Source organism: Podarcis bocagei (genome assembly GCF_964188305.1).
Source record: "Podarcis bocagei genome assembly, chromosome: 1".
Taxonomy (NCBI): domain Eukaryota; kingdom Metazoa; phylum Chordata; class Lepidosauria; order Squamata; family Lacertidae; genus Podarcis; species Podarcis bocagei.
Genome location: NC_138125.1, coordinates 101,898,828 through 101,912,446, shown reverse-complemented (window position 1 = coordinate 101,912,446; position 13,619 = coordinate 101,898,828). Strand labels below are relative to the sequence as shown.

The 13,619-nt window shown below is 40.3% G+C and overlaps 1 protein-coding gene across 7 annotated transcripts in view; it reads left to right on the top strand.

Moving 5' to 3' along the window:
* The window catches only part of LRP1B (LDL receptor related protein 1B), a 765,918-nt gene that overhangs the window by 685,932 nt on the left and 66,367 nt on the right, over positions 1–13,619 (top strand). For all 7 annotated transcript variants that reach the window (XR_014001603.1, XM_081167487.1, XM_081167486.1 and 4 more), the window contains 5 exons: positions 1,743–1,924; positions 3,801–4,000; positions 10,480–10,668; positions 11,688–11,836; positions 12,516–12,609. Coding sequence is in view for 6 of the 7 variants with exons in the window: in XM_081167487.1 (XP_081023613.1) it covers positions 1,743–1,924; positions 3,801–4,000; positions 10,480–10,668; positions 11,688–11,836; positions 12,516–12,609 (814 nt within the window). In the remaining variant the exon portion in view is untranslated. The remainder of the gene's footprint in view (positions 1–1,742; positions 1,925–3,800; positions 4,001–10,479; positions 10,669–11,687; positions 11,837–12,515; positions 12,610–13,619) is intronic.

Genomic DNA, 13,619 nt, shown 5'->3' with positions numbered 1-13,619 from the left:
TGCGGGATGATGAATGTGTGGCCTTACTATTAGGTGCAGAAGTTGTAAATGAAGTGGCAGTGGTACAGCCCATCCCACGCAAGGCCACAGCTGTAACTGGATAGTTGCCCTTGATAGCTTCAGCATCCTGTATGGTACACTTGTTGAATGATCAAAATTAAGTTCAAATCTAAAGTTTTGTTTTTTTAATCTCATCCCATTTTTGAGTTATGAGGGTTTGAAATTCCAAAAAAAAAGGAAAAAGGAAAATTTTGGCCTTGCCAGACTACACAAAAGCCTTAAAAACCCAGCCCGGATATTTCAAAACTAAAAATACTGATCTCTTCAGAACTTCATGGGCTTTAATATGATATGTCACATGATGGGCTTTAGATTTCAAAGTTAAATTACAAAATTTAAAAAGTGATTAAAAATGAATATGATTTTTAAAAAATCAAAAATATATATTAATATTTCTAAGAGCTACTTGCAAAATTTAATATTGGGATCTCAATGAGATCACATTTTAAAAAAATATTTTGTACATACATGTCTGCCGTATTTGGGTTCTGTTTAGGATCTTGGAGTAAATATAACAGAATAAACAAGGCTTAAACCTATAATATCAGTCATTTCATATCAGGCATTTCTTTAGAAAGTTACTCAGTTAAAAGGCATTTGAAAAGCTAGTCAGGGTTTTCTTTTAAAAATGTGTTCGAAACCAGAGTGATAGAATTAACAATAATAAGTTAGAATTCTATGGATTTAAACTTAGTTTTGCTCATTCAACAAGTGTACAAAATATTAAGAAAATGGGAAGACATGAAGTATTGGATCACTTGATATGGAAGGACCCCACTTTGTTCTTGAAGTCTAACAGTAATGGTGGTTGTTCCTGTCTTCTGTCAATTATCCTGGAGCGCCTACTGACAGTTACACCTAAAGAGGCATTTCACATGCTCCAGGTGTTTCTAAGCAATCAGCCCACTTTCCATACTATATTTGATTCTGGGGGGCTTTCACAGAAGCAGATTACAACATGGCATGTCTTCCTGCTTGCCAAAATCAAAAAAGTGAAAAGCAGCAGTTCTACTGGACATGAATAGTGTCTAAACTAGCAGTTTGGATATCAGCCTGCACTTGGAGAAAAGGGACTAAAAAATTAATTTTAGGGTTGCCATATTTCAAACAGTGAAAATCCAGACAGAAAAGTTGTTGAGTCTTTTTTTTTAGCTTTACCCAAAGTTGTGGAGCTTTTCTGGCAAATTCTGGCTATTTTTAAAGAAAATTGCCAAAAACAACACAGCCGACATGGGTTGCCATATGTCCAGATTTTCCCAGCCATTGTAGCGATTTCTGCCCAGACACTGCTTACAACTACAGTATTCCAGATATCTCCAGGAAATTCTAGACATATGGCAACCTTATTAATTTACTATTTTAAAATAGCTTTCTCAAACCAACCTGGGTTTTACTTTAGCCTCTTCGTTGTTGTTTTCAATATTCTTTAAGAAATGCATAATTTCCCTCAAATACCTTGGGAAATTTGGTCTGTAATCTTATATACTCTCTTTGAGCACAACAAAACTTACTTCTCAGTAGATATACAATTAATTGTGCTGCCAATTACGAAATCACATTTGTCAAGTGTAATATCATTTGTTTCTCTCTTGCATCTTTTAAATATTTTTCAAGAATAAGAAATGGATTCTGTTCTTGTTTTTCTGTGTATTCCACTACTTATACAATTTTAATTTCTCTAGGTAGTTCATAACACAGCTGTTCCTAATGCACTTGCAGTTGACTGGGTTGGAAAGAATCTCTATTGGTCTGACACAGAAAAAAGGATTATTGAAGTATCAAAAGTCAATGGCCTGTATCCCACCGTTCTTGTGAGCAAAAGGGTGAAGTTCCCGAGAGATCTCTGTTTAGATCCTCAAGCTGGGTATGGAACTATATTACAAATTATGTTAATTGATCACATCTGATTAGGAGAATGTGGGTTCTGAGGTTTTTTATGAATGTGTTTAATGGTTACAAAAGACAACTCAAGTATTTATCATAACACATTTGAAAATTCCAGAATGGAAAACTGAAATATCCTTTTCTCCTCTGAAGGCAGAAGGAGGGTTAATTATGTGACCTGACAGAGATATATTTGCAATAAGTTAAAACTTTACAGCATAATATCATTAAGAGATGAAACATCCTTAAATAAGATAATAAAGCAGTAAAGCTTCCCCTATATTTAAACAGTTATGCTTCAGAATAAGGAAATTTTTTTACACTTAACAAGCAGATGGGTCCCTCAATTAAAATTAATACAAACATCCAGTAGATCTTAAGAATTTGGTAAAGCTTTTTTGTTCCTTGACAAGATGTTTTGCTCCAAATTATACCCAGTGACATATTTTCTTTGGGCATTATTTCTCTGGATGTTACAAGCCAGGACTGTAGCTATTTATTAGAGATATCAGCCAAGCCAGCTTTGGTCTAGCCTGGAAATTAGCTTTGGGAGCTCTCATCTCAAAGAACAGGTGAGCAATAGTGTTCACATCAAAGAACAGGCAAGCAGTAGGATTTCCTGATTGACTCTGCCAAGCACCCAGCCATCCCTTTGACATCTGGTAGGGGAGAGAAAAAGGGCCTTCAGCGGTGGGTTGCTGTTTCTCACCTAACAGCTTTTGAAGCTGCAGCATCTTGAAATCGATAGTGATGTCTTTATTCATTATACATCTTTAGGCACCAGGTGAAAATGTTCCTCTTCAACCAGGCCTTTGTCTGATTAACATTCTATGACTCTATGTCCTTTTAAATGGAGGGGGGAGAGGGGTGTTATTTCTATGTTTTGTTCTTGTTTTTATTTTGCATTTGTGTTTTATGCTGTGAACTGCCCATTGATTTCAATATGCAGATTTAAAGCCCCTGTGGCCATGGAAATGGTTGTGTAACATTGCATATAGATAACACAAAGTGTTCTTTTGTTTTCAGCTGCCCCGAACAATATTTTAATTGGCCTGAATAAATTTTGATTAAGGCCACTTTAGAAATCTTATTTTTGTTTCTACAGTAGTGCCTATCCTCCTCTCCTCCTCAGAAATGAGCAGAAGCCTTTTCTAATTTGGGGGGCAGGTGGTGGTGGAAATAGCTCGCCTTATCTTATGTGACCCATGATCCACATGTGGGTCACTCGTTTTTCTTTTCTGATGCAAAATATCAATATTTGTGAACTTGTCATTTGATTGATGAAGTCAGGATCTTCCTGCAGAATCATTTGCTCAAGCAACAATAGCAGCCCTGCAATGTGTGATTGTTTTCTGAGACAGTACAGCCAAACAAGGTCTTATAGGGACATCATTCATATGCTCATTACATCCATATAAATTGGGGTGAGGATATTTTATTAACAATAAAATTAAGATGTAGGCGAAGGGCACTGAACCCTTCTGTCTCCTGAACCATATTCCACTTTAATCCTTTGCTCCAACTGAGGGGAAGAGGACATAGGACAGTTCATTCCTTTTATTGGTAACATTAAGATTGCTACCACCTGGTTTCAACTGGAGTCAACAAGTGAAAAGAAATGGACCTGCCACCATAGAGTCTAGTTTGTCCCATATTTCAGAGATTTTCACTCTTTTGACAAGTAATATAATCAGTGAGCTCTATATTTACTAACCAGCAATAGTACTTCCTAGTTAGAATGTTTAGGATTGCAGTAATAGAATAATTCTTGATCCCCTGATTATACACATTTCCCCCCCCCCCTGACGAATACATTTGTATCAATAAACAAAAGAGTTATCAATTTTATTTCCTAGATATTTGTACTGGATTGATTGCTGTGAGTATCCTCACATTGGCCGAGTTGGCATGGATGGCTCTAATCAGACAATTGTGATAGAAACACAGATATCTAGACCAATGGCTCTTACAATAGATTATGTCAACAGAAGACTCTACTGGGCTGATGAAAGCCATATTGAATTTTCTAACATGGATGGCTCTCGTAGAAATAAAGGTCAGTTGCTCTCTGAAACAAAGTTCAGACATTTTGTTATTTAGCTAGGTTTTTTATGCTCATTATAGAAGTGAATGTATTTCTATCGACTACATTTTCACCAATAATGTATGCTAAGAAATCAGAACACTGCATATCCAAGAGGATGGAAAGCATGAGACTGTAGCTGTTTTTTATTTTTTTATTTTTTAAAAGCACTACTCAATTATCCTATCCAAAGCTAAAAATACTTAATGCAGACATAAAAGGGGAGAAAATCACCAGTACAAGCATAAAACATTTATTTCCATTCATTAATAAAAGTGCAGCCATTAGTTCTTTTAAAATGACAGTACATATGTGATTCAAGAATATGTAACTCAGGAATATACAAAGACCAATGAGGAAGAATATATAAAGACCAATTAATGACGTACATTTACTATTCCCCCCCCCCCATTCTTATCTATCTTTCTCTAGTATAAAAATCCAGTGAAACAGAGGTTAAAAAATCCAGTCTTTTTTATATTTCGTTTACTGGGTTCCATTAGTGCAAGTGCCCTCCAGATGTTATTGGACTATAATTCCCATCAGGCCTGATTATCATTGCCCCTGATGAGTTCAACAACATCTGGAGGGCAGCATGCTGGCTACTTCTGACTAGTGTAGTTCTGGAGATCTTCACCTCCTTAATCAACTGTAGCGATTTGAGAATTACTGCTGTGACACTGTGACTCCTGTACAAAACTTCTTGATATATATATGCACAGCAAATGTACATGCACACATGTAAGTACCAAATATTTTTATTTGTTACTAGGCAAGCTTGGGGGATTATTGCTACTAAATTAAGAACCCAGGCAGCAAATGGTTGACAGATTGAGCTGCTAATTTAAATGAAGACTTTGCTGATTTGAATCTTGCCTTATTAGTTGTTATCTGGGAATTGACTGTCTCATAGCATCAGGTCACATCTAGAATAAAGGAGTAATAATATTGTCTATCAGGATTATAATGGGAATCACTTTTCACATATTTACCAATTTATTTCTTGTGAGCACGGTTTGATTTTTGTGTGTATATTGTCAAAATTGGGAAAGTTCAAATGGGGAGTTAGCGCTCAACTTCAAAGGGACCTATTTCTAACCTCATAGTACTTGGAAAATGAGAGAGTTGTCTCCCAACTTGGTTTCTATTCATGAGGCCAGCACTATACTACTTCTGCAGCTGACATGAAATAGTCAAAGCTCTATGGAAGACAATGGAGGTTCATACATATGAGCAATGATGGACTTTTCTGAATTCACCTACCTTTAACATTTTTTATTCAAATCTCATAAGTACTGTATTCAAAATCATATTAAAAACATCAATATTAGTTTATAAATAAAATAAATATTAATCAATATTGAACTGTCTGCATATTTTTTAAAAAATAAGAAGAAAGTACACAGGTTGTCATAAAGAGTATATAATTTAATGAGCGAGATTCAGAGCATAATTTTTATACATAAAATGGTAAATTGCATATGAACCCTTGATTAAACCTTTGACAAAATACTCAAAATTATGCTTTCCATGGTGAACAGTTTAATTTACAAACTCATTTAATGGACTTCCGTATACAGTGGTACTTTGGTTTAAGAACAGCCCTGTTTACAAACTATCCGGTATACGAACTCCACAAAACCGGAAGTAGTGTCCTGGTTTGCAAACTTCATCTCGGCCTAAGAACGGAATACAAACAGTGGAAGGGCAGCGGCAGCAGGAGGCCTCATTAGGGAAAGCGCGCCTCGTTTTAAGAATGGCTTTGGTTAAAGAACGGACTCCCGGAACGGATTAAGTTCATAAACCAAGGTACCACCGTAGTCCAGTATTCCATCGCAGACAGTGATTATAGAGAACCATGCTTTCTTTGCTTTTTATATAAAGGTACTTACAGAAAGGGATGTAAAATATTAGAAATGCCAGATTTGCCATTGGGACTATTTAATCTTTCTTTGCAGGCTACTGGTATATCAGAATAACAATGCAGCTGGGCAGAACTCAGCAAACAGTAGAGAGTGTACTTCAATAAAAACCAATAACATTTGCAATTCTTCCTTTGATGACAAATCTTTTGTTGATGTGTCACATTTTCTTTCTTCAGGAATAGTTGCAGAATTGCGGATTCTGACGTCACCATATCCCCCTATATAGTGATCAATGTGCCTATCACACATCCTTCACCCCACCCACTTGACTTTCATGTTCTGCCACCTGCTGTCAAAGAATGTGCACCTTACTAGCGACTTTTCATTTAGTACATATAAAAAAGTACTGCAAAGTCATATTTTGTATAAGTGTTATAAGATGAAAAGATCTTGGTTCCTCTTAAACCACTGCATCCTACATGATGATGCACTGTAACAAGCAATAAATCTGAGCTAAAGCTCTCAGAGTTCCTCCTCTATATATGCGTATTCCTAATATATGTGGAGGAAAACACACTCAGTGTTTTCAACAAGTGACCTCAGTCATAATTTAAGATTTTGACACAATCGTCACCCTTTATCTTGTTAGCACCAATCCTAGAGCAGTACAAGAACCTGGGGGGGGGGGATAAAATTGTTCCTGACCAGTTTCTATCTAGGGATTCAGGCTAGTCCTATTTGTTCAGAAATATTTATTGATAGAAGGGATGTGGGTGGCGCTGTGGTCTAAATCACAGAGCCTAGGACTTGCTGATCAGAAGGTCAGTGGTTCAAATCCCCATGATGGGGTGAGCTCCCGTTGCTCGGTCCCTGCTCCTGCCAACCTAGCAGTTTGAAAGCACGTCAAAGTGCAAGTAGATAAATAGGTACTGCTTTGGCAGGAAGGTAAACAGTGTTTCTGTAAGCTGCTTTGGTTCGCCAGAAGTGGTTTAGTCATGCTGGCCACATAACCCGGAAGCTGTCTGCAAACAAATGCCGGCTCCCTTGGCCAGTAAAGCGAGATGAGCGCCGCAACCCCGGAGTCGTCCGTGACTGGTCTTAACAGTCAGGGGTCCCTTTACCTTTATTTATTGACAGGCACTGTATCAGTAAGTAAAATATTACATAAGGGGAAGGTTCTATTGATCACTGGTCCAATAAGCCAAATGGGGTACTCCTCCACCAATCTCTGTCTCTCCTCAGCAAGGTCCCACCTGCCTGCTTCCTTCCTTACACCCAGTCCACTGTCTTAATAGCTTCCCCTCCTTAGAATCTGTAGAACTCGGCAGGCAGAAGAATGGGGACAAAACCAAAATTAGTTGGTGTCAGAGCTGCTCGAAGATCCTAGCTCACAGAGGATCACGCTAGCCAGCGATCATTAAGTAAAAGTCTTTATTGAGTTACAGTTTCCATTTTCAAGCTGCTGCGTGCAACTCTACGTCTAGTAGCTAGATCGGCGAAGCTCCGTCTGATTCTCCGCCCCTTGTGCACCAACTTAATATCCTAGCCCTGCTCCACCTTTTCCGCCTGACTGTTCTCCTCTGGGTCCCTCTGCCCCCCGGGGTTTCTTCCTTCCGGGATTCTTCTGACGCTGACCCGGACCCTCCTGCCTCCTTGCGCCGGGCTTTAGGACCTGGCTCCCTTTCCGGGCTGCTTACTGCGCCGCCTTCCTCTGCATTTGAACTTGGCGCGCGCGCCCAACCTTCCACTTTCCGCTTAACCGTTTCTTCGCTCCCCGATGGAGGTGTGGCCACTCCTGACTCATGCCCTCCCTCCTGTGGTGAGCTGCCAGCGCTTGCCCCCTGGCTCCCTTCCTCCTCCCTGCTCCCTAGCGGTGACGCTGGTCCCGATTTCCAACTGCTCTCCTCTGAGTCCCCTCTGGCTCTATCTTCCTGGGGTGCCCCCCTAAACTCCCCCCTTGCCCTGGCCACGGGTGCTCCTTTCTGTGAATCCTCTGATTCACTGGAAAGACTCGGAGATCTCGGGTCGTCGTCATCACTCATCTTTTCTTCTGCCTCCTCCCCTTCGCTCTCTGTTTCCTCCCTTGCCCTTGCCTCTGCTCCTAAACCCCTGACAGTTGGTTTTGCCTATTACTGGCTCTGAATCCACCAATTTTTCACCTCCTTGCCTTCTGCCCTACCAGCCCCAATCAGCATCAGCCTTCACTGCTATTGATACAGATGTTTGTACATGTAGATTCTAGGGGGAAGTTCTACTTGGCATCCCCACATGGGAGCAATGCTGACTGAGGAAGGCTAAGGACTACCAATGATTGCACAAATGTCATCTCCTAAAATTAGTACCGTTATTTAAAATAATTAACTATTCAATGCTACAGAAAAAAATAGCATTTAGAGAAATGGAAAACAAATCATTAATATAGATTGATAAGCAGTTGCACTATCTTGTGAGCAGTTATCAGTAAATAAAATTGCGTACATCAATTTACACCTTGATAGACAAGATTAACAGTTCTTTATAAGCAGCATTTGTCAAACAAAGGTTACTAGATTTAGCATAAAAAGATACACTCAGTGGTAATACGCTCAATGACATGCAGCGCTTATATCAAGCATAAAAGAGTTTGACATGAAACTCATGAATATTTTAAAAATGAAACATAGCACAATTCCTATTCTCATCGCAAACATCTACTGTAGTACTTGCAAATATTTTCCTGTATTATACCATCAATGGATTGCTTCACTTGCTACCTTCCCTACAAACTGCATTGTATCCCTTTTGTGATACTCCTACGAAGCCCAATCTAGAGGGCCAGAGTTCAGTGGCTTCTGCTTATACAATGGGTCTTTCCCCTCCAGCGCCCCTCGTGCCTCCTGCAGTTGGCTTGGGGGACATGAGAACCCCCAGAACAGGGCATGGAGGTAGCCGGGGGTGAGGGGATCATTCCAATTGGCAAGCTGAAATGCTTGCACTGTTGTAACGTTCAACGTAGTGCAACATTGAATTCTCCCATAGTATTATGATCACTGGGTTTGCTAAATCAGTGCATATTATGGGAATAGTTCTTAGGTAGCAGTCTTCTACACAGTAGTCTTGAATGGTTAGTATTCCACAATACAATGTTATTTAAAAGTTTTTTTTTTTAAGGTAATATTATTTTAAATAACATTTGCATACTACTCTTCATCTGAAGATGGCAGGGTGGTTCACCACATAAAAATACAAAATGAGAACACAAAACATAATAAAAACAAGAACAAAAACCAATAACTGCCCTCCCACAAACATATTTAAAAAGATATAGATTGTTAATCAGCCAAAGGCCTGGTTAGAGAGAAATGTTTGCATCTGGTTCTTAAAGATATGTAATGAAGGTGCTGGGCAAACCTTCCTGGAGAGAGCATTCCACAAATGGGGAGCCACTGCAGAAAAGGCCTGTTCTTGTGTTGCCATCCTCTGGATCTCTCATGGCAGAGGAGCACAGAGAAGGGCTTCAGATGATGGTCACAGGGTCTGGGTTGGTTCATATGGGGAGAGGTGATCCTTGGGGAATTGTGGCCTTGAGTATGAAATAAGCCTGAAAGCACACATGAAATCCCACCTGATAATTCACAACAAAGTGAATACTAGCATTACAGCACAAAAACGCAGTGTTTTTCATGCACATAACTTCATTTTCTTCTCTCTTCATAGAGCTTTGTCCTTACTGCCACGATAATTTTATGAACTGTGAATTACTATTTTACATGCTTGTTACTAGTAATGGGTGAACTTAAAACAGCATGCAAAGGGACACTGAACTAAACATACTCAGTGGTCTGAACAAAATTCTGAAGTTGAAGAGGAGGGGGGGGGACATGAGAGGATGATTTGCCATTAATGCACAGTGCCACTCGGAAAACAAAATCAGTTAATTTGGAACATCAATCCCAAAATGTGGGAGAAGTTCAGATAGAAATGGAAAAACTGTAAGAAAATTGCTGGAGAAATGGGTGTACTCACTATCTTGAACATGAACTCAAGCTGTGTGGAAAGGAAGAGTCTTTTGTACATGCCCAGAAAGTAATAGGCTCCGCTCTGACACTCTTTGCTCTTCTGCTGCTGTTGTGGTGGTGACTTGAAGCACACCATATGCATGCCTAGACACAGTATAACCAAAACAATGTGCCCTTGAATTGCCTTTTTAAATAGAACAATAACCTTGTATGATGAAACAAAGCTGCATCCAAAGAATTAAGGAATCCCTGCAGAAGCTATAAATTACATCCAGCCTACAATTTGTGCAAAAACTTTCAAATCTGCATGTGGCAGTGCTCAAATAGTATCCTGCTATCAGTTCCCTGGGACCCAGCTGTTTCTTTCACTATGGTTAGGCCAACAGAGTTTAGCCAAGTGGGGTTGATGTATCTAATCTTAATCCTAGATACTTTTAACTGGTAACAAAGAGCCTCCAGGCTTGACAGGTTGTCACAGCCATTATTCACAAGAAGCTATGCAGTCCTTGTCTTTGTCAGCTTTTGCAGTATGGAATATTTTAGCTGGCAGTCTTCCAAAACTGAACATTAATCTTACATTCTCTTGCAGTTCCTAATCAACATATTCTAGGCGTGATTGCTCTCACATTATTTGAAGACTACATCTACTGGACTGATGGAAAAACCAAGACAGTCAACCGTGCCCATAAAACCTCTGGAGCAGATAAAGTAGCACTGATTAACTCGTGGCATGCCATAACTGATATCCAAGTGTATCATTCATACAGACAGCCTGATGGTAAATATTTTCAGCATGTGTTCTGTAAAGAGCATTCTGACTTCATTAGAGTTCTGAAGACTTTGCTTAGTGATTAACCTAAGCAGTTTTATATTGAATTGCTAAAGAAGTAAGACGGAAAGAAGAGCAAAATATTAGAAGTATGGTTAGTTTCGCTGAAGGTCTGACACTGAAGGTCCATTACATAAGCAACCTATGTTGGCTTTGTGAACCGCCCCAGTTCTCACTCAATTTTTGTAACGGGCCCTGGAAAGAAGTAAACTTTTACTGAGCCTGCAACCACTGCCAGTAAGGCTCTACTGGACACCAGGAAAGAGTTCACGGTTGCACAGGGTCCAGAATTCTCTGCTAGTTCTGAGTATTTTTGAATTTCAGGAGTCCTTCAGGCTTGTCAATTGGCTGAATTAGTCTGAACTAATATAATACGACACAAACTGTATTTTATAGACAGTTTGAATCAATGCAATTTAAAGGCCTTTTGGACCTTTTTGTGTGTGTATCCTAGGAAAAAGTGGGAAAAAGTACAAAAGGCCTTTAAATTGCGTTGATTCAAACACACACAGGGCCTGCCGGCCTGCCCATGAGGTAGCCTGAGGCAGCTGCCTCAGGCATTAGGACACAAAGAGGGAGTGCCTAGGTGGGCATCCTACCTCACTGCCTCCACTGCTGGAGAAGTGGCAGTGCCACAGGCTTCTGGCAAGATCTCACTGAAATCTTGTGCACTCCATGAGATCTTGCTGGAACTGCCTCGTGACCCACATAAGGGAGGACTTGGTGGGCAGCACCTTTCCATTTTGCCTCGGGTGGCGAAATGGGATGTGCTGCCCCTGGAAAAAATTACTTTCATTCATATAGATTGTCTGATGGTAAATATTTATATGCATATTTGTTTACTTTATTATTAGCCGTACTGAGGTACCTCTATTTGCCAGAAGTTTATCTGGGGGAAAGCCAGCTTTGTTGCTTTTCATGTGAATCACCTTAGCACATTTTAATTGTTTCCTCTTTTGCATTCCTAGTGCCTAAACATCTTTGTGCATTGACTAACGGTGGCTGTAGTCACCTGTGCCTCCTGGCCCCAGGCAAAACACACACCTGTGCCTGCCCCACCAACTTTTACCTCGCAGCAGATAATAAGACTTGCTTATCAAACTGCACAGCCAGTCAAGTAAGTAGAACGTGTGTATTGTAACATTTATAAGGATTACTTATTAATGTATTTAGAGACTTTGAAGCAGCGTAAAGACTTGTGAGAGTTTTGAGATTAAGGGGGGAGGGCACTAATAGTTTTAAAGAGCAATGAATGAAGGTACTGTTGGTTAGGAACTTGGTTTTTTGTTTTGTTTTTTCAAAATCAGAAAATCTGGTTTATGGTGTTACAGTTATGTTGAAGCCTAAATCATCTATCTTTATATTCCTTATTTGGATAAATTTCATTAAGTACATCGGCAAAGCTATTCCCCCACCCTAACTTGACTGATAATGCATTGGCCTGGATCCTGATTTCCAAAGTTCTATTCATGGAACAGGCTCTTCCATCTCTCATTTGCTTTTATAGCCCACTGTCCCCCTCTGTTTCTGAACTAGCATGTCATGGAATTTCCAAAAATACCCCCCTCCCCCAACCCATGAGAATGGAAGTGCCTTCCACTCACCCAAGTATGCCTGTGAATCCAGATCATTAATACCTTTAGTGGGCAAGAAACTAATTTCAAAGAACAGCAGACTATTATGGCTTTGGGCTCTGATTTCTTATAAATTATTTTCAGCTGCAAAAAAAAATCATGTTATTTCAATAAAAACTGTTAACACTTGAAGGTTTTCCATATTATACCTTTCTCCTACAGTTCCGCTGCAAAACTGACAAATGTATTCCATTCTGGTGGAAGTGTGACACTGTAGATGATTGTGGGGATGGATCAGATGAACCTGAAGAATGCCGTAAGTATTTTAGCAAGTTGCATTAACCTAGCATTTTCATACTGTATGAGTCAATGTGGTACGGTGGTTAAGAGGGTTGGAGTAGGATTCAGGTCTCCACTTGGCCATGAAATTTGCTTGATGACCTTAAGCCAATCTCTCAGCCTAATCTAGTTTACAGGTTTGTTGTTTGAATACAATGGAGAGATAGAGAACCATGAATGCCGCCTTTAGTTTCTTGGAGGAAGGTGGGATATAAATTTGTGCGTTGAGGTCCCCAAGACACCCCAAATAAGAATACAATGACACTTGATTTATGTTTAAGGTTTTTGGCATAATTTTGGCCACAACTTTATTAAAAATACAGCAATGTGAGTGGTTGCTTAGGCATTGGTAGCGACTAACTGACCCCGCACGGGGACAGTCTGACATTTGCACCCCCCGCGAAGTCAGAAAGGGTAAGTCACCCGGGGAGAGAGACGGGACTGGGAACCATGCCTCACCTCTCCCCAAATGCTCCCAGGGGCTTGCGTGGCCCTAGCCACTTGCCAGGGGGTTCGGACAAAAGCATGGCGAGCCCCTGGGTTTCTTTAACGGAATTCCCTTGCAGCAGCAGCATTGGAGGGGCAGGCACTTACCCCTCCACCAACCAATTCCCAAACCAATGCCTAACCGCAACCTTACAAGTTGTGATGATTTGCTAAGCAGTAGGCAAAAACCAAATGGCACCAGCCAATCAGCCAAATGGAAAAAACTCCTACTGGGCCCCTGCCCCAAGAGCAGATGACCCCATGACAGGCATAGCAAGGTCAATCAAACAGCCTAGCATTAGGGAGGGAGGGTGGGTGATCCGAAGCATGCACCGAAAAGAGGAAGCTCGTCGCTGCGTGCAGAGTATTTAACAAATAGGGCTGTCAATCAAGAAATGGCAACATATAAATCTCCCTGGTAACAGCCCACCCCTGTTTAAAGATGGCCAAACTCTTTTGTCCAGCAACAGTGAGGTGTCTTGTCAGCCCCCACCGCAACAC